Here is a 21,654-nt window from a genome sequence, read left to right as displayed (position 1 = left end):
ACCACTTTACTGAATCAAATGCCAAATTAAGCATCATGTTGTTTTTATGACCTGTGAAACATATAGCTAATAAAGCCCTGCTAGGTAAATATTTTCTTATTGCATTTCCAGAATGTTGTAAAAACTTAGCGAAAACGTAGGAATTTGTAACTGGAAGAGTGACATTTTGAACTAGGAAGTGTAGAAGCCCTGAAGTGTTTGCTTCTCATCCACTGCAGGCTGTTCATCAGAGGTTCATTCAGTTTTTGGTTTTGAATTTACGAGAGCGACAACTGTAAAGAAACCCAACCTCTGTTATAATGTCTTCTCAGTGTAACGTTTGACTGGTGCTGGTGAGAAAAAGCCACATGTATAAGATCGGATTTACAATATGAACAGAAGGGGGAGAAACCAAGAATGTGATCTAGCTCTTGAAATAAAATTGAAGCTATAAGTTCTTTGTTCCTCTAATGCACACACCAAAGATGATTTTAAAATAACCTGAGCCCAATTTGAAAATTGAGTCTGGATTATTTTTCACTTCATTGGAGTGATCTCCATCCTAAACCTCCAGTATGGCTGCGTGTTAAAAGTGAAGAGTGTGTATTGTGGTTGTTTGGAGGGTTTGTACTGTTTAGATTTGCACACCTGTCTCTGACCAGGTCCAAAGGCCCCCGTTATCCACCCCCCTTCACACACACACGCAGACACTCAAACACACACACGCATCCTTCTACATACCGGATGGCCAGATTACAGGGCATGGGGAAACCATCTGCAGCTGAGACTCAATTACATACAAACATCGGCATTCTGCTGGCCTTTACTGAGACAAGACTGTTTACTTCAGGTCATTACACACACACACACACATTTAATACAGCAGGAGCTGCTTGATACTGGGAAACTTGTTGCTCTCACCAAATGAATGTTCAGAATTTTATGCTGTAACATATTTTGTCTCCAGATGGATTTTAGAAAAGCTTTGAAAGATGTGAGAAAAACATGAACTCGGATCTTTTTGTTATATTTAGTTTAAGGCAAGGAGCAGAGCTGTGTCCTTTAAATCTCACCTGAGATTCTGTATCCTAGTCATTAAGGTTATCTTAACCATGATTTGTTTTTCTTTCTGATCTGCTAGCAATAAAATAAATAGCATTCTGCATCTAATCAGAATTACATGGTTGAAGTAGTGATTTTATCCCACTGCTTTTATAGGCTGTTGTAAATAGCTTTTTTGAGACGTACCTCGACAGATACAGCTTCAGTCTTCAGCAAAGCCGTGCTGATGTCTTTTTATACGAAGCAGTTTGCTGAACTTCTAGAGTAAACCTGCTGTTTTTATTGCTCTGTTTTGATATGACTTATTGATAACATATTCCACAAGTTTTAGTTAATTGTGTGTAAACAAACCTTAATGTTTTCTCTTGGCATTCTGCCTGTTTAAGCACAGGCAGAAGAGGTCACATGACATGGAGACCAGAGGCTGCGGCAGCCTATACGGTCTCTTTCACTGTGAATGTGATTTCGAAGGGTGGAAAACACTTGGATTGTTGGGGAAAACTTATAATTTTAGTATTTGTGCACACAAAAATTGGCCATGAAAACACTATGTCTTTGATTAATAGCCACTTATTCAATAAAGCAACAAATCTGTTGACGTTTGCTTTGGTGCTACTGGAGACATTTGGAGACCGGCGCTAACTTTTTTTCATCCTAACTTTTGTCCAGCTGTGAGCCAAACCCCATTTCTAAATCCCTCACACTTGACCCCATGATCACAAAGCAGCACGCCATGTGTAGACTGCGCAACAGAAACGTAACTTTTTCCCAAAAATCATTCACTATTTCCATTGTCTTCTAAACGTGCCCAGGTTTTTATTGTAGATTGTAAAAAGAAAACGATGTTTAAAATGACTGCTTGTTAGCTCTGAAGTGGTCCATAAAGTTAACAGCTAAATTACACTGATGGAAATTCAAATGTATAACAAAACGGTTATTAAATACCTTCAATACTGCTGTAAGGTTGGTTTTCAGCCACTTTTACAGCCACTTCATCTGTATTCAAGCCTGAATACAGGTGAAGGGTTTGAATTGGCAGATGAAACCACATTCATAGTTCTCAACACATTTAGATTAATATTTAGATCTCCCACAATGTCATTTGTCTGTCAACTATGCAAATCAAAGCCATTCAGAAACGTCTTGTAACTTTAATGAGAAGTTGGAAAAGGCATCACACAGGGTGCAGATGTAAAAAAAAAGTCAAAGATCTAAAACAAGTATGAGGAGGGGAGTTTCATCCTAGACTCAGGTATTGATATCATCAGTGCTAATACAAAGCCTTATTAGAGGTCAGCTAATAAGGCTGACCACTAAGCCTGGTCTCCAACAGACGCCATGGAGACCAGAAAGCCCTAATCAGGCATCTCAAATCTGATCAGATTTTTAATATTTTGTGAGAAACCTAGTCTCTCGTCAACCACAGGGCTCGATAAACAGTTGTTCTCTTGGTGCCTCTAAAGCTCAGTCTAATTGATAATTACCTCCTCCACTCCCCTCCCCCGCCTGTTTCTCTGCCTTGTTTTTCTCAGGGCCTGTCGATGAGGACCAACTACCCTTCGAACTACGCTCAGCCAGACATGGGCACATCTAACTACTTCTCCCTCAATATGGCAGCTTTGGCCACCATGTCCAACCAGCAGCTGGAGGTAAGTAATGAGCCCCATATGCCTCCCCCACAGCACGGCGCCCCACATTCCTCATCCCTCCCCTCCGCCACCCCCTCTCACTCGTAATCGTGACACCAGTCTAGCAGCGGCTGACCAGTTCATAATGTCTGGGGCTGCTATTAATACACAGTCACTGAGGGAGGAGAGATGCACACTGTAAGAGGCAGCTTGGTGTTTAATGCGGGTCAAAAATACTTCAAACTTCAACCAATTTTCATGTTTATAGAAGCTCTTTTTATTTGGAATTGCTGGAAGTGTTGCACAATGAAAATACAGATCTCCATGGGAGACATTTACTTTTAGTTTGTCACTGCATGGAGCCTTTCTACTATTTTTATTTACTGTATAAAAAAAAAAAATCTATGGACTCCATGATTGTCTTCACCCCCTGAGACGTCCACTCTTTGCTGCAGTGAAAATCTCACCTGTTTCTAATTGAATGTTTCATTTCTCTTCTACATTTCATCCAGGACCTCATAAACCAGGGACGGCAGAAAGTCATTGAAGCAACAAACGCTTTGAAAGCCTTAGCTCGGGAGTCGATGGAAGACGTCATTGCCAGAATAGTGAGTTTTAAAAGCTGCCCAAGCCGGGCTTTAAATCAGTGCAGATCATGCCTCCTAATCTTTAATAAACCTTCTCCCTGCAGTGGAAGGACAACCCAACGCTCACAGAGAGCCAGGTCCAGGCGCTCACGCTGAGGCACCAAGCCACCGTGGAGATGGAGCTCAAGCGCAGGGAAGGCATTTACAGAGAGGTCCTGAACAGGCAGCAAACGGTGAGAGAACGGCTGAGAAAATACTGTGTTGTAGTTTTGAATCTCATACTTTTGCATTTTTACATTTGTAGATTGATCTGAATCCATTTTACCTTGGAATAATAACACTTTTTAACTCTCACAAATTATTGTACACAATTGTGTAGATCTAAACAAAGCTGTAGGTTGGGCTCTTTCACATGTTCTTTAAAACATAGTTTAGTAATCATTATATTCCCCAGCATTACAATGCCATTCAAAATAGATGACAGGCTAAGAACACTTCAGAATGACATGGTTACAGTAGTAACCATTTAACAATACTGCAACCATTACAAGGTCACAGTGGTAACCATGTAGTTTGTCATATTAAAAATAGAAACTTAAGCACATTTTATTTGAATTTTATGTGATAGACCTATTTGAATTATTTCATAATTGTATTTTTTTAAGCAAAGATTTTTAAAAAATCAAATGTTTTGCTGTTATATTTTGCATCCTTCACTCAGACTCCCTTAAATCTAGTGTGTCAAACTCTTTCAATTCAGGCCACATCAAGATCACAAATGTTGGTTGTGGCAGAATGTATAGATAAAACTATTAACCTATTAAACTGTTAAAATATTATAGCTTTCTCTGCAATGAATTTGTACTTCTTAAAATTAAATAATATTGAACATATTATCACACTGATGTAATTCGACTCTATACAGATAGGTACTCAGTGTTTCAGGATCTTTGCAGTTTTCTGGAAGTGTTTTCCAGGTTTGTGGTGTGTAGAAACTGAATTCTCCTTGTCCATGGATCACCTTGTTCTGGATTATAACAACCCTAAACAAACAGCCTGGACGCTCCCTCTCTAGCTGTGTAAAGCTGAGATGCTTACTTCAAAAGACTTGGAGATGCAATGACAGCAAAATATTTATTCATGGTGCTGACTATATATATATATATATATATATATATATATATATATACACTGCTCAAAAAAATAAAGGGAACACTTAAACAACACAATATAACTCCCAAGTAAATCAAACTTCTGTGAAATCAAACTGTCCACTTAGGAAGCAACACTGATTGACAATCAATTTCACCTGCTGTTGTGCAAATGGAACTTTGTACAGAACAAAGTATTCAATGAGAATATTTCTTTCATTCAGATCTAGGATGTGTTACTTGAGTGTTCCCTTTATTTTTTTGAGCAGTGTATATATATATATATATATATATATATATATATATATAACATAGGCTAAAATATTGATGTATTTTATTTCTACTTTACGATCATGCACCACTTTGTATAGTTGTCGCACACAAAAACCCACCAAACAAATTGTAATACTTTTACTCTCTGTTATACATTTTATGTTTGTGTGTCTGACTTACGATCATCTTCACATATTGTTGTTGTAAACACTGATGTCTCCGTCTGTGTCTCCCCAGCTGATGGTGTATGTTCAGAAGCTGATCACCAACAGGAAGGTACAGGAGCAGCAGCTGGCCATGGCCAACCAGGCCACCTACCTGAACCAGCTGGCCCTGCAGAACGGCATGATGGCAGGCGGGATGAACCAAATGAATTTGCTCGGGCTTTACCAGCGCCTCCATGGCATGGGCGGCAATCAAGGCGGCGGCAAGAACCCGGGCCCCTCACAGGGCATGTAGGGTCAGCTCGGACCCTCTTTCATCCCACTAGTGGACAATTTGGTTCCCAGCAGCCCCCCCTGCTGTCTGTGACAAACTCGCTGTGAGACCACTCAGAGCTCAAATGTAACCAAGCAGAGACTGCTGTCTGCTGGGGCCTCTGATTGAATAGTGTTGTGCTGTGATTCACTGAGAGACAGTAAATATAATGTATACATGACTGTGTTAAAGGTTTGTCCAGAAGGTTGACAGGAAAAAAAAAACTGTATATACCACCTTTATGTTATTCAAGATCTGTAGAATCACTTTTCATGTATTTAACAAAACAAACCTGTTTTACCCCCAATGCTTTTTAGCATTGTATTGTTTTCCCCTTCAAAAAGGGTTTCCTTGTTATTTAAACTCAGTTTTTTATACGGTTTTAAATGCCTACCAACATCCGAGTGGGACCACAACCATTGGTTACAGAACTACAGGACAAGATAAGCTCTGATTATTAGTGATTCCTCGTCAGATATCTAACAAACTAGAACAGCTGTTGATGCTGCAAAAGTCCTGCTTATTTCAGGAGGTAGAAGAAGCTAAAAACATCAACAAAAAGAAGAAAAAATGGCCTTATATAATTTCCTAAAAAAAGAATCTCTGTAAAAACTTGAGATTTGTTGTGAATATTTTCTATTCTGCTTTTAAGTGTTTACATTAGTTGTGGCTGAAAATGTTAATGGAATGCTTGTGTCGTCCAGAACTGCCTGCTGGCTTCGATCTTTTTGTAACATCATTCTTATTGTTGCGTGTTGCCTAGCATAGCACTGCGTGTTCCTGCTCATTCATTTACTTTTTTTTTTTTTCTTTTCATTTGCTTCACTTGTGTTGATTTCCCCCAGTTGGGTGGGTTTGCAGGGCGTTGCGAAGCTCAGGCCTCTTCAGCTGGGTGTCACAGGGCCCAAACTTTGCTCCGAATCTGTCTTTGACATTTCGAAATATCCCTTTCAGAATGGACTGGACAGGAGGAGCGATCGACTGGAATTCTTATTATACGCGGCTGATTTCGTCCGGTGCTTTGTGAGTAATGCTCTCCTGGACGCTGAAGTTTCACCAGGCAGGGTCCCCGGACGACTTGTATTCTACTTTGGCACATTCTTTCTTCTAAGAGCTTAAACCGGTGTCGCCATTTAGTAAAAAGGAAGGTGGACTGTTCTCACCAAGAGTCGACTTCTATGTTTGCACAAGCTGTGTTTTTTAAATGTAGAATAAGTTACTTCGCCCATTATCGAAGAATGTTCTTGCGTTAGCAGATACATCGATGTGTTTTGCCATTAACGAACTGCTATAATCTTCATAAGTATTTAATATAACATTTAATAAAGTGACCAAAACAATGAACAGCGAGTGTGGGAGTCCTGCTTATAGACAGCTGTCTGCAGTTCCCCTGGAGGAATGTTGGAGTTGTAGTTTGAGTTACTCCTCTGTCATTTCTGCTCTTCCATTTATTCATTCATTTCAAATGGGGGAAAAAATGTTTCAGGTGGAGGTGGGCAAAAAAAATCAATAAGGAAACTTCAAGGGTGCATTCCCAATCTTTAAATGTCAACTTTTTGCTTTCATTATTTTCAAAGTCTGCATCAGTATGGAATGTGGGAAAGAAAAAAAAAATCGAGACTTATGATTCTGTTATCTAAAAGATTTAAAAAATTAAACAGTCTTTCACAACTTAAATTTACATCTTTGTCTTTGAAATGCCACATTTAAACAAACATTTGTTAAAACAGTAAAGATGCAATTTTTTGCTTTGTCGTTTTGACCTTAGATTGGAGTTTTGGTTTGGAGCCAAATGTGGTTTTGAAACTGGGTCTGGTTTAGATTTCAAACAAAGCACTAAGATTGTGTAGTTTTATGAACAGAACAAGATATCGAAAATTCACAAAGGTTGCGTTAAGGAATTGAAATTTATCCATCCATCCATCTTCTTCCAGCTCATCCGGGGGAATCCCAAGGCGTTCCCAGGCCAGCCGAGAGACATAGTCCCTCCAGCGTGTCCTGGGTCTTCCCCGGGGCCTCCTCCCAGTGGGACGTACCCGGAACACCTCACCAGGGAGGCGTCCAGGAGGCATCCTGACCAGATGTCCGAGCCACCTCAACTGGCTCCTCTCGATGTGAAGGAGCAGCGGCTCTACTCTGAGTCCCTCCCGGATGACTGAGCTTCTCACCCTATCTCTAAGGGAGAGCCCAGCCACCCTACTGTGAAAACCCATTTCGGCCGCTTGTATCCGCAATCTCATTCTTTTGGTCATGACCCAAAGCTCATGACCATAGATGAGGGTGGGAATGTAGATCGACCGGTAATTCGAGAGCCTCGCTTTTTGGCTTAGCTCTCTCTTCACCACGACGGATCGGTACAGTGCCCGCTTGACGGCAGACGCTGCGCCAATCAGTCTGTCGATCTCCCGCTCCCTTCTTCCCTCATTCGTGAACAAGATCCCGAGATACTTGAACTCCTCCACTTGGGGCAGGACACCCCCCCTGACCCGGAGAAGGCACTCTACCCTTTTCCGGCTCAAGACCATGGCCTCAGATTTGGAGGCACTGATCCTCATCCCGGCCGCTTCACACTCTGCTGCAAACCGCTCCAGCGAGAGCTGCAGATCACGATCTGATGAAGCCAAAAGGACCACATCGTCCGCAAAAAGCAGAGATGAGATCCTAAGGCCACCAAAACGGATCCCCTCAACACCTTGGCTGCGCCTAGAAATTCTGTCCATGAAAGTAATGAACAGAATCGGTGACAAAGGGCAGCCCTGGCGGAGTCCAACTCTCACTGGAAACGAGGAAGCTGAGCCTGGGGACTCTGGGTTGGGCTCTCCAATCTCTGGGCACGAGGTCGCCGAGGTGGTTAAAAAGCTCCTCGGTGGCAAGGCCCCGGGAGTGGATGAGATCCGCCCGGAGTTTCTTAAGGCTCTGGATGTTGTAGGGTTGTGTTGACTGACGCTACTCTGCAATATCGCATGGACATCGGGGGCAGTTACCCTGGATTGGCAGACTGGGGTGGTGGTCCCCCGGTTCAAAACGGGGGACCAGAGGGTGTGCTCCAATTATAGAGGGGTCACACTCTTAAACCTCCCTGGCAAGGTCTATTCAGGGGTCCTGGAGAGGAGGGTCCGTTGGATAGTTGAACCTCGGATTCAGGAAGAGCAGTGTGGTTTTCGTCCTGGTCGTGGAACGCTGGACCAGCTCTACACCCTCGGCAGGGTCCTGGAGGGTGCATGGGAGTTCGCCCAGCCAGTCTACATGTGTTTTGTGGACTTGGAGAAGGCGTTCGACCGTGTCCCTCGGGGAGCCCTGTGGGAGGTTCTCCGGGAGTATGGGGTACCGGGCCCTTTGATACGGGCTGTCAGGTCCCTGTATGACCGGTGTCAGAGTCTGGTCCGCATTACCGAATTGAAATTTAGTGCGCTATTATTCATTCCATATTTGACAAATGTGTTGGTGATTTTAAAGGTTATGTTACCGTGCCAGAAAGCATAAAAACCAGTACCATTATACCATACTGCTGGATCGGAAGCCATTCCTGGCATCCTCTTGTAACAAGCTTTATAGAGCACACAAATAAAAAACCCAAATGGCTACCTTTTTTCCTTTTCTTAAATCCACTTTAAGCTCATCTTCTGAAGCCACTAACAGTTTTTTCTATGGATCTTTAGCTCCTTCAGAGTTACGACTTCTGATTGATATTTTCCTTGCCCAGCCTATTTTGGCCTCGGTTCCCCGTCTCTGAAGACCTTCTGTCCTCCAACACACTTGAATCAAATGAAAAACTAATTACCAGGCCTAAGCAAAACTGATTGACTACTGGTGAGTGAATTCAGCCATTTGATTCAGGCTATATTTTATGTTTTGAAAGAGTGCAAGTTATATAACAGGACATAGCTTTTGTCCTGTGAGCAATTCCGGTTGGTGGCGGTAATGGTAACCTAACGTTTTAGCAACCGCCAATAAATCTCAAGAAGAAGAAGCTTTGATTCAGGGTGTAGTCATACTGAGATGAACTGGGGTGTTTTCACACCTGATATCCGGTAGACTCGGTTTAATTGGGGACCAAAATTGCGACTTGTTTTACATTTTCAGCTGGTGCAGTTTGACTTCGCACTGCACTGTCAAACGATCCAAACCCTTTGAAAGACCTGCACCAAGAACAATCAAAGCGAACGACATGAAAACCTCCGAAGACATGAGCACAGCTTCCTTCTTCGTGTAAACAAAAATGGAGTGGATTTTGCGGTTCTAATATTTCTCTATTGTCCACGTGCGGTTTCTCCCATTAGCGTGTTTGTTTTGGTTGTTTTTTATCCAGAATGCCCGCTTTCTGCGGTGTCTGGTCCACTTGGCGTTCATATGGTTTTGGTTATCTTCGGAGTTCTATTGCACATTCACACATTCAGTCTTTGTAGGCAAACAAATGAGTTTGATTAAAGTGGATTAAATAGAGTTGGTGCGAATCCCCCTCTCCCCCAACACAAAATTGGACTATATATCCTTTAATATGCACTACGTGGCGCACAATTATGTTGGTCAACCCTGGTTCTCAAGGTCCCCTTTCCTGCATATTTTGGGAAGTAAAGTTTTATTTGTAAAGCACCTTTCACAGATAAAATCACAAAGTGCTTCACCAAACATGTAGGAAATGCACATCAAGCATAACATGAAAGTAAATTGGTTATATAACTAATTTTTGAATTAGTTAGCAACAAGGTGTGCGGCAACAAGTTGTCTCCTTGTTGCCGCACACCTGATGTAAATAATGAGTGATTACCCTGCTCCAGCAACACTAGACAGCATACAGAGGAGGTCAGTCAGTCAGTGGAATCAGGTGTGCTGAAACAGAGATGCATCTAAAGCCTGCATGAAAGGGAGGCCAGGAGTGAGAAACACCTGTCTGACACATTATGGGCAGCTGTTTAGTTCGCTTATGCCTTGGACTGGCCCTGCCTCAGAGATCGAATCACCAGCTGTTTCTTGTACTCTTCCAATTAGAGCAAAGAGTCTTAAAGAGATTAAATAAGGTTTGAGGCGGAAATTGATGAGACATGTATTTTGAAATACTGCATCATGTAAGCCTGTTTTATTAGACACACCCTACATCCTAACACACTGTCCACTTATTTTACATTTCATACTCAAACCTTTCTGTCCCACTCTCTCCTGTCCATCTTTCATCTATTTTTCCCCTCGCCCGGTATTGTTTTCATTTCTGACTCTGCCAGGGTTTTCCCCCTGCATGTCTTTGACTTTTCCATTCCAACCCCCCCCCCCAACTCCCCCTGGGACAGCTTGCTCTCACAGTGTACTCATATCTGCCAGTAAAGAGAAACATTACAACTATTGCAGATGTTGAAATGTTGATCCCATCCTATCGCAAGCCCCAGATCACCACCACCAGCTCAGGTCTGTGGCACATCCCTGCTGGCTGTCGGCGCAGCGGGCAGCTGCTTCTGTCCATTCAGAATAAAAAAAAAAAAGAAAATCTCTGCAGCAGAGGCCCTTGCAGTGAACAGCCAATCACTTCGCCTAATCCACCCTGATGTGTAAAGCCAATTAGAAGCTGGGATCCAGTTGCAAAAGGAATCTGATTTTGTACGGTGGATGTATCTGGGCCAAAGCCTGTGGAGACAGAAGGAGCCTGTGTGTATCGCTTCACAATAAGAATCTGACTTTTTAAGGGGTTTATGAGGGCAAACTAGCATTGCAGTGGTTTTCGCCCCTGGGAAACTAGTGCATGTTTTTTGGCTTTTAGCAACACTTAGTTTGATGTTTTTAAACAGGAACACAACAACCAGATGTTGTCCATAACACCAGATAACAGGGTTCATATGCAGTCTTGAAAGGCTTGGAAATGTGCAACATTTCATTTCAGTATTTTTATGCTCCAGATAAGAATGAAAATTTCAATCACATCAGAAAATAATTTGGGTTTTCCTCCCAGATAAATAAGTCCCTGAAAGAATTGGTGCAACAAAACTGGTTGTCCGAGACGTTTACGTTTACTTTGGACATAATTATCCTAATGTCAGCGTTCTTCATGTACCAAATTAAATCTTGAATTTAAGAGGCTTAGCCATCTTGGAAACCATACATTTGACCTGTAGATGGTCACTGACCGATGTTACAGAGAGAGATGAAAATGAGGGACAAGTATTAATTCCTCTTTTACGTTTCTTACAAATAGGGCTGTGAAAATATATTTGCCCCTTTACAAATGTTTTGGGATTTCTTCCCATTTGACTTTTTTGCTGTGTAAAAATTTTTTTTTTTAAAAGTTAGTGCAAAATGCAGTTTTCAAAATATGATTTTATTTATTAAAGTGAACATTTTTCCTAAGCCATAAGTGACAAAGTAATTTCCCTCTAAGCTTAAGTTGTACTACCGCTGCTGGCAACCACTGCTATTGATTATTTGTGATTACCGGTAATACGTAAATATTTGTCTCAATGGAGTGATGTAGAGGCCCCCATTCTTTTGACAAACTGTCAATTCAGCCATATTGCAGGTTTTCCCAGCATGAATGGCCTGTTCAAGCTTGTTCTGCAACATATTAATTGGTTTTAAGTTCAGACTTGGAGTAGGCCTTTCTAAAACTTACGTTTTCTTTTATTTTGTGCCACAGATTTACTTTGGATCATTGTCCTGCAGCATAACCAAAGTGTGCCTGACTTTTAAGGTCCTAAGGTGGCCAGACATTCTCCTGCATCGTTTTATGTTGAAAAGCATAATTCATGGTTCTGTTAATGACTGCACATCATCCCGATCTTGAAGTAGCAAAGCAGCCCCAGACCATCACACCACCACCACCATGCCTGAGTCTTTATGATGTCCAGATGTAACAAGACTGCAACATCCAGTCAGACCATATTTTGTCTCCTCAGTTAACAGAAAAAGCATTTCCTCAGTTCTTAGAGACCATCAATATGCTTTTTACCAAATGTTGGTTGGACCTTTGTGTTCTTTGCAGTCAGCAGTATTTTTTACCTGGAAACTTTCCCATGGAGGCCATTTTAGCCCACTCTTTTCTTTCTTTTCTTCTTCTTGTTGAATCGTGAATTTTGATATGCTGGCCGCACCTAAGAGGGTTTACCGCTGTCCCATGTTTTCTCCATTTGTGGAGAATGGGTCTTACTGTGGCTTTATTGAGGCTTTGGAAATGGCTTTCCAGGCTGATGGATGTTTAATTTTTATAGGCCAGTAGGATGACATGATGCATTACTTTTTGATATCATTAAACCTTACTAATTTTGTTGGGTTCTTTTTAAGTGATTTCATAACTTTACAGATCTTAGGGGGTCAGCGAAAAATGAAATGATTTGAGAACGGCTTTTCAGATTTTCTCGCATTCTGTTCGGTTATCATAATTTGTTTCATGATCTAAAACATTTAAGTGTTAAAGAAACCACAGAGCTGTAGTCTGTGGATTTCCACTTACATATTTGAAACCTGAGCAGATTAGAAGCATTTGGTGTAAATTGAATTTTTGCACTTATGTTGGGAAAAGTGACCAAAAATAGAGAAACTGACTTTAAAAAAAACATAATGGATGAAAACCCTAAGGTTATTAGCACTGTTTGAAAATGCAATGAAAAACACTAATTCATACATAATATATCTGATTTTAATTAGTACATCACACTTTAATCCAAGCAAAAATGGTCTCTCACAGTAAGTTCTCGATAGCAGGACAATTTTATTGTCATGTCTGTTGCAGTTCTTCACTCCTTTTTTTTTTTTTTGCCTCATTTCAGTAGAATCTGCAGTCCAAATATCTTCACGTTCATTACAAAATAAACTCTTTGCAATAAATAAATATATAGATTTACATTTATACTTTATATGTAGAAAATAAATATATTGTACATCTCATAAATAGGAACACCCATATGTACACCTCAAGACGCTTGCATGTTTTTTTTTTCCTTTTAATAATGTTCGCCGCACTCTGAACATTACAAGTCGCCACTATTTAACCAAACGTATCTGTTATTCCTTTAAACCGCAGTCGGTGAAGTGCTTACGTCCCGAGCCTACTGAATTTACGCTTTCATTTAAATGTGATGAATGTGATGTTTAGGTTCAAACCAAACCCACAGCTGGGACTTTGGATGTTTAGGTAAGTGCTTCATCAGTCCTACAGTCATTGCAAAGATGTTGCCCTCTTTTTTCCATCTGAGACGTTCGCCTTGTGGTAGTTTTTAATCTGCGTACAGATTGTGAAGTACCTGATTATACCAAACTTGGCAAGCCAAACCCTTCTTGCATGTCATACCAGAAATGTCTGTAGCACTCCTAAAAAGGGAACTTCCTGGAGCTTTTCTAGCCACCAGATTTAGTTTTTCAGGTTTGTGCTTTTACACACAAGAAGCCCCCACTCCATGTGCTGTTGCATGTCACTCAAGTGTCTATGCGAGGAAAAAAAAACAAAAACCCTGGCATCTTGGTTTGGTTTTCCTGATTCACCCCCAGCTGCTCAGTCCTCCACAGAGGAAGCAGTCTCCTCTTCGCTGAAGTCCAAAGCCGAGGCAGACGAAAGACATCCAGGATCGAGCTGAATGTTTATGTCCTGGTCACATGTGACCTCCGTGAGAGCTCAGGAGTAAACAGTTCTCCACAAGATCCAGAATATCCACAACACCCCCACTCTCTAGTCTTCCGCCTCTTCGACTTTGTTTATCTCTGGGGCTCCAGATGTAACCAGTTCTCCCAGTGTGAGCGTTGGTCACCTGTCCTGGAGCAGATCTCTGTACGCCTGAGGCATCTTCCCCATCTACACCGACCGTGGCAAGAAGTGGGTGAGTTTCTGGTGTTTCTTAGTCCTGCCACCCTCCCTGGGCGATCCGTCCTTGTTTAACGCCACGTAGTAGAAGCGTCCCGTGTCCGTGTGCTTGTACAGCGTCGAAGCGTAGGTGTTGTACCAGTTCTCCTCAAAATGCTCCCTGAACACGCACTCTGCTGTAAGCTTACTCTGCAGAACAGGAAACACGATGTTAGCCCAGGAGAACAGACAGAAATGATGTTCACAGTTTTCACTTCTTCACCTTGCAGTCACTAGGTTAAATGTATTTCATTGGGATTTTACGTGTCAGAGCAACAACGCACAGTGGAGCATAACTGAGAAAAAAGTTGTGCATTTCCTTTACTTTAACTGGGCCATTGTAACACATAAATATGCTTTGGTATAAAACCGGGGTCTTCAATCCATGTCTCGAGAGCCAATGTCCTGCAACTTATAGACCCGTCTTTGCTTCATCACACCCGAGTCAAATAATCAAGTTATTAGAAGGATTTTAGCAAGATATGGAGAGCTTAAATAAAGACTGAGGAGGTAATTCAGTCATTTGCTTCAGGTGAGTTGAACCAAGGATTAAAAATCAGAGAGTTCTGGATTTGAAGCCCCCTGATTTAAACCATTTAATATTAGCCCTTACTAAATGTTTAGACATTGTTCTGCTAGATGGTGAACCTTTGCCTTGGTCTCAAGTATTTTGCAACCTCTAAAAGATTTTCACCTCAAATGTCAATGTATTTAACTGCATTCATCTATATATTAACTCTGTCTTAGCTGAAGAAACGCTTCCCCACAGCATGATGCTTCCAACACCAACTGTTACCGAGGAGATGGTGTCCCCATGGCACTAAAAACTAACATGTGGTTTTAAGTCACACAATGAATTCTACCAAAATCTTCAAACTAAGCCTCATTTATGGTTGTAGATAACTGCCAACCAGACTTCTTATGCCTTTCTTTTATAAAAGCTAAAGGCTGTTTGGTTTACAGACACTTCAACTTGAGTAACTTTTTAAGTTACCATGGGCCACTTATCCGTTTACTGATTATTCCTTTCCTTTGTATGGCCACATCTTCAGCATACAATTATCTCAAGATTTGTACCATTATCTTGAGATTTCCAGACAATTGATGGAGCAGGGTACTGTGAAATAGTCAAACCTCAGAATATTGATTTATAACTTAATCCTGCCTTGAACATCTCTGCTGTGCTCCTTGGTCTTCATGATGCTGTTTGTTCCCTGTTTTTTCTGAGGCCTTCACAGACCAGATAGTTTCATACTGAGTATTAAATTGTTTGTCGTTTGCAAAAGGCTATTGGAGGAAAAAAAGAGTTGCTCTAAACATGTGCTGCATTTACAGATTTTTGTTCATAAAAATAGTCAAAATCCATGTAGAGTTTTTCTTCTAAATCACTGACATGCAGTGAAGTTTGTAGTAATAAATTAAGATGAGAAGATTCAAGGTGTGTGAGATCCCCACAGTTTCCACTCCTGACATGAACTCATTGAAAAGCTAAAACAAAGCAGTACAAGCTCATTTGGGCTGGAGCTCATTATGAAAAAAGAGGGGAAATCATTACATGCAGCTTTTCACTTTACGCTCCACTCTCACTCCTCAGACCTGCTGACCTCTTGCTGTGCATGGAGAATCATTTCCCTCCCTGTGATGCAACGAGAACAGTCGGCATTCCAACACACTAAAAGCTTTAGTCTTCACTGACAGAGCAATATGAGCAATGGCTGCAGATTTCAGCAGGCGAGAGGGAGCAGGCTGAATTTAAAGCATGAGAAACATGACGGACATCAGAGCTGCCTGTCTTTGCGGCCCTCTCTTTCCCCTCAGGTTTGCTTGTGCTGCTTTTACGACTCTTCACTTCTACAAAACTGCTGAAGCAACCTCGATGATTGGCTTTCAGGCTGTGCTTGGCTGCTTTGTGCAGAAAGGCTGTTGTCTGTAAACACAGCCTAAAGGGCACATGACTGGGCCAGCTCCATGCTGACACACATCCTCATGCACACACACCTCATCGGATCAAAAGCTCGTCAAGGTCTGCTGCTTGTGGGATGGAAGCACCCCTTTACCTGTTCAGCTTCCCCTCCTCACCTCCTGGACTCTCACATCCAGACAGACATGTCGACATCTCCCCTTCTGTCAGTCAGGTGACTCAGTCAGGTGTGCAATTTCCCCTCCAAACCACCACCTCCGACCTCCACCCACACCCTCCTCTCAGGGCCAACCCCCCAGGATGCCAGACTCCGATAACGTGCAGTAACAATATCTGCACTTCCAGCATAATGGCCTACTTAAAGGTAGCCTCTTTTCAAAAACGATGAGAGCCGGGGCCGGCCCACGAGAGGCCCCCAGGTAATGCCCCGGGACACCTGATACAGGATTGCCCTAGCATACTTCCCCTTCCACTGCTTTTATCTCTTCCCTCCCATATCTCCCTGTCTCAAGGTGTGTGAGAACTGAGGATGTACACCGACCAGAGGAGGAAGCTTGACCACATTTACATCCAAAGTAATTCTGGCCCATTCTCTCTCCTTTTTGTGGCATATTTAAAAACTATAGGAAGACACGGTCTGTATCCTCCTTGAACCCTTGCAGACAAAGAACAAGCATGAAGAGAAAGGAACACACGCTTGTTTTGTCTCGCTGTGGTTTTACCATTAGCCACCTGAGAGCTTTGATTAAGATACAAATAAGCTATGGTTCTGTTTAGAAAAATAGGCCCAAGAAATGAAGAAAAGGACATTTTCAAAGCATGACAAGAACATGGTGTATTTAACACCACACGGCTCCTAGACAGCCTTGAAAGTATCTTGGAAAAGAATGGAAAAACAAAATAGAAAATGGAAACAATTTTCAGGCTTTTTTCTATCTCCCATTGTATCATCCATCCAGTTTACATAATTTAAAACATAATATTTGTGCCTTAAAACTGCTTTACAAGTACCAATAAATGGAAATTTGTACGGAATAGTATGAAATTATGTCGTAGAAAAATGTTCAGCAACCCAGCTGGAGGTTTTGGTTTGTATAGAGCAGTGGTTCCCAAAGATTTTCTTCTGGGCCCCCCCAGTGGTTCCCAAAGATTTTCTGGCCCCCCCTATGGATTACAATAAAATCTCCCCCAAAAAAGAAAAAAAAAAAATCAACTGGGCACACACATCGTTCAACCAGACACAAACCTATACACATATTTTGTTTTCAAACTCCACTGAAGTTTATTTCACACTTCAGATTGCAACAAAACACACTACAAACCATCTTTACAGTGAAACACTTTTGTGTAGCTGTTTTTGTTTTTATTATTATTCATCCATACTCCCCCCCCCCCCCCTGCAATGACACTGCGCCCCCGCTAGGGGGTGCGCCCCACACTTTGGGAACCACTGGTATACAGTAGAGTGAGATTCCGTTTTTTATCAGTAGAAACTCACCGATCCATAGAGCTCTCCTTTCTCATTCATGCCCAGGTAGAGTCCAGCATCCACCCCTCTGATGCTGACCAGCCCCACTGCCAGGCTGATGAACTCCAGGATACCTGAGGTCAAAAACACACACTGAGATGTCAACAGAAGCCAACAGAAGCAATGTAATAATTTTAGGAATCTCCTCCTGTTACTACAAGTTGTTTCTGTCTGGTACACTATAACACTGGTTATTTAAGTTTAATTGAGGACATTAGCTTGGTAGAAAATGGCTAAACTGTTACAAAGTTAGCTATATTTTTGGAAGCTAATCCTATTGCAACAATTTTAGTAGAATTTAACTGCATTTGTTGGTTCAGTCAACCACCATTCCACCAGACAACTATAATATCGACATGTTTATGGGTGTAGTGTGAGTTAATGCAGTATATCAACATCAACTTAGTAAAAGTTATGAACTACAATTACAGTTTTGGTTGAGCTTCTGTGTTGAAAGAATTTAAGATTATATTCAGCTTTCGAAGGTTTAGTGACGGCACTAATGCTGAAGTCAAAACTTCAGGCAGCTGTTGCTAATGAACAGGCAAACTTACTAACTCTTAACTCTGAGCCAGATGTATTGATGATGAACGGCACATCTTGGCTGTCATTGTCAGAGGATATGCTTAAATGCAGTGTTTTGAAGTACATTTAAAAAGCATGAGTGCTATTTCAGTGGCATTGTGTTTAGAGTGGTTTAGTGTCAGTGTTAACGGTAAAGTCAAACTTACCAAGTTGGCTTTTCAAACTAAAGGCAGACTTTGCCAAAGAAGAGTTATTGTCAACTAAAACAAGAATGTTTTACATTCAGCTTTATTGGAATAGATTTCATGTTACATGCTTTAATACCAAATCAGTTCTTATTTTTTGTTTTCTGTTAACTTGGAAGACAAACCAAACGGCCTCTTTGAAAATCAAGGAAGAGTCTCTGAACTTTCTTACTATGGAGCTACTGTTTCATTAATTGTTTGTTCTATTTTAGGTAGTAAAGCATAACTTGACGAATATTGCCCATTTGTAAAGCATAAATGTATTTAGAACTAAATATTTAGAAACTAACTAATTTATTAGACAATATTAAAATGTGATCAAATTTGACTAACTTTGTTTGGGAAATAGACTTTAAATACTGGTTTGAATTTGTTAGGTGTCTTCAGAAGATAAACTTTCCACTCACAAATACTGCTAAAAATCTACCTCAGCAAAACAGATGTTCAAATTGTTACAATCATGTTACTGACTAAATTTTGACCCCCAATAACAGTTCCTGTCATCAGTGTGAACTGAATAATAGTGTTCAGAGGAAATGATGAACCTATTTTCAAAATTCAGACTCATCAGAAGCAGAACAGCTTATAATGTGATAATCACCAGGTTTAAATGTCATGATTGAGTAAATAAGTGAAAAATAAGCTGGAAAAACACTATGGTGAATAAGTAAGACTGTCACATTTAAACTAGTAATACTATAAATATGTAACTTGTTTTTCATTGATTGCAGGGTCTTTCCCTTAACTGCTATGACTAACTTCTTTCTAGTCTATCATAATGACATGAGGTTTTCTGTAAAGTCCAATGTTCCCCAGGGACTTCTAGCACAGCCTAGGAAGACACTTTAATGAAGCTGGTAGATGGTTACAGTGAAGGCAACTTCAAAGGCAGCGAGACAAGTGGTAAAATTAAAAGCCACTGGGTGTTGTGATGCAGAGGTTACTCAGAGAGGATCCAGCTGGCTGCTGTGACTGGCAGAGGCCAGCTCTTCCAGCCACCTGGCCTCCATCTCCCTGACCTCATCAGATGACAGAGAGCATCCCTCTAATTTTTTTTTTTAAGAGAGTGTGTTTCATATCCTCTAATCAAAGTCTCCTCTTGCTTGGCGCAGCGAAGACGACCTTGCATTTTCTTTCATTCTTTCCTCCCTTCTTTCTTCCTTTTTTTTCCTCTCTCTCTCTCTCTCTTTAACTTTAAGTGAAGCCAGACAGAGACAAACACGCGGACCACCCATCCCCTGTAAAACACCGACTTATTTTTTGGCTCAAGCATGAACATTAAACCGTAGCTTGGATTCCGCGGTGGTCACGCTTTAATTCGGAGTTATTCTGTCCCGCAGCGAGCGAGCCGCCCGGCCCGCACCTGTGACACATGCGGCGCCTGGACATGTGCGCGTCTCTGCCCTCTGACCCCCCAGCACCCGAGACAGACTTTTATTTCACAGGTGACACCCGGGCTTTGGCCCCGCGAGAAAACAACAGCTGAGGCTCAAAACATGTGAGATAGATAGTCTGCCTATTAACGGAACGGGCTTATCAGAGAGTGGGGACTGGCACGCGCACGTGTTGAAGCTGGTTGTCACGGAGACGCGCACGCGCACACTTTATTTAAAGCGTCGGGACACCTGCTCCCGGGTGCCCGCGAGCGCAGAGATTTCTAGAAAAAAGAAAAAAAAAAACCCGCGCGGCTGTTCAGCACGAGCGAGTTCACCGAGGAGGATGCGCCGCGGGTGGAAAAACAAACTAATATCCAGAACATGGGATTGTTTTACAAGATGAAACTAATAAATCCGTGTCTGCTTAAACTCAGACACGTTTAGAACCACATTCAAGTGTGTAAAAATGCAATAGTAAAAGTGCCTAAAGTTAAGGAAATCAATAAACGTATAACTAAAACTATAAACACGCCAAAACAGAAACGAGCTTCCGAACGGCGAGACTTTAACTAAGGGGGAGGGAACATTTAAAACATTAAATGAAATGAAACTTCTACAGATACCCTAAATGCCAAAGAAACTCACCAAATCTGCTGTGGTCCTGCCGTGTCCCATGCACGGTGCCGTTGGGGAATATCTCCAGCTGAAAGCCTGTCCTGCAGTAGAGCTGACGCCGCCTCAGGATCCCCTTAAGGTGGCCGAAGTCTGTGGGCGACCCCTGCTGCAGCCTGCCTTCGATCTGCCCCAGCCGCTCGCTCAGCCCCGCCGGAGACTCCGACAAGGGCGCGCTTGCCAGCGCAGGGAAGCTCTGTAAATCCAAGTCGAGCGTCCCCAGAAAACTCCCGACCTCTGCCATCGTTTGCACAGCTGTCACATTAAGCGAAGGCATTTGAGACGTATGTGCAGCGACTTGCGGAGGGAGAAAAGTTTACACACAAGTCCGGTCCATGTACGCAGGAAAAAAAGAGCGTCCCCGGCGCGCCGTGCTCCTCCAAAGTCAGGAAAGTCCTCTCAGTTTATTGATAGTCCTTTGCTTTAATCATGAGTTTGATATCTGTGTTTATCAAATGGAAAGACTCTAATATATACATACTCCCCACGCATTCTCACATTGGACACTCAGATTCAAGCCACGCCTGGCTGGCATCCCTTCTTACGCGCATCAGTTTGCTTTACTTAATCTTCACTTTCAGACCAACTTTTTGCAACTCATGACACAAATGAGTTGAACGCTCTTCTTATAGAAAGTTCTTTTTTTTTTTTTAATGATCCGATCACTTCAATCCATGTGCAGAAATGTCTCCAGAATGTATCCTCTTCTCTCTTTGCGGTTTTCCGCTGTCTGTTAAAACCGCAGCGCTCATCCAGTGGCAGAAAAACCTGGCAACACGCGGCGGTCCATTAAACTGCAGCGCAGATGCAGAAGTGGAAACTATCATGATGAAAACGCACACATATCAACTGACTGCGTCTATTTAGCCGCTAACCCCATCAGCCCCTTCAACCACTGAAACCAAGCCTTCTTTATGTCGGCTTTTGGGTCAGAATCCTGGCTTAATGGAGGGGGGGAAGGAAAACCGCAAAAGAAACATTTACATGAAAGGATTATCAAAGTAACCTGTGCACACGCTCACAGTAATCCAACCTCCCGCACACACTTTTGAGGGACCAAGCACTGCAAGTTGGAGCTTTTCACGGGAGCATTTTCCCCACCTCTTCGCTGGAAGCAGGTGCTTTCTTACCCTCTCTGCACGCAGTTTGCAGTAAAGCTCCAGCAAGCCAGCAGCTTAAACCACTGACTTCTGCGAGGAGGTGTGGGGAGGCGAGGAAAATCCAGATTCTGATGATGTGCGGAATTTAGTCCGACTGTACAAAGATTTCTCTAATTAATTTTCGAATAATAATAATAAAAGATGTTTTTCTATGATTGGCATAGACTGACCTCCATCTATCTTTAACTTTCATCACATTTTCTGTCCCTGCTGGACAAAAAATAAGTGCATATCCACAGTCTAATACTGCCACCA

The 21,654-nt window shown here is 42.0% G+C and overlaps 2 protein-coding genes across 4 annotated transcripts in view; one reads left to right on the top strand and one right to left on the bottom strand.

Moving 5' to 3' along the window:
* atrx (ATRX chromatin remodeler) overlaps positions 1 to 6,501 on the top strand; it is a 35,228-nt gene extending 28,727 nt beyond the window's left edge. For all 3 annotated transcript variants that reach the window (XM_028008431.1, XM_028008430.1, XM_028008432.1), the window contains 4 exons: positions 2,574 to 2,690; positions 3,182 to 3,277; positions 3,361 to 3,489; positions 4,918 to 6,501. In XM_028008431.1, the coding sequence (XP_027864232.1) occupies positions 2,574 to 2,690; positions 3,182 to 3,277; positions 3,361 to 3,489; positions 4,918 to 5,139 (564 nt within the window). In that variant the 3' untranslated portion in view covers positions 5,140 to 6,501. The remainder of the gene's footprint in view (positions 1 to 2,573; positions 2,691 to 3,181; positions 3,278 to 3,360; positions 3,490 to 4,917) is intronic.
* A 6,252-nt stretch (positions 6,502 to 12,753) lies between these two features.
* Positions 12,754 to 21,361, bottom strand: fgf16 (fibroblast growth factor 16). The gene is made up of 3 exons (XM_028008061.1): positions 20,213 to 21,361; positions 17,392 to 17,495; positions 12,754 to 14,122 (listed from the first exon to the last, which is right to left on the bottom strand). The coding sequence occupies exons 1-3, from the start codon at positions 20,514 to 20,516 to the stop codon at positions 13,925 to 13,927; spliced, it is 606 nt and encodes a 201-aa protein (XP_027863862.1). The 5' UTR covers positions 20,517 to 21,361; the 3' UTR covers positions 12,754 to 13,924.
* Positions 21,362 to 21,654: the final 293 nt, after the last annotated feature.

Source organism: Xiphophorus couchianus, chromosome 23 (assembly GCF_001444195.1).
Source record: "Xiphophorus couchianus chromosome 23, X_couchianus-1.0, whole genome shotgun sequence".
Taxonomy (NCBI): Eukaryota; Metazoa; Chordata; class Actinopteri; order Cyprinodontiformes; family Poeciliidae; genus Xiphophorus; species Xiphophorus couchianus.
Note: the sequence above shows the minus strand (reverse complement) of the source record. Positions and strands in the feature narration are given on the sequence as shown.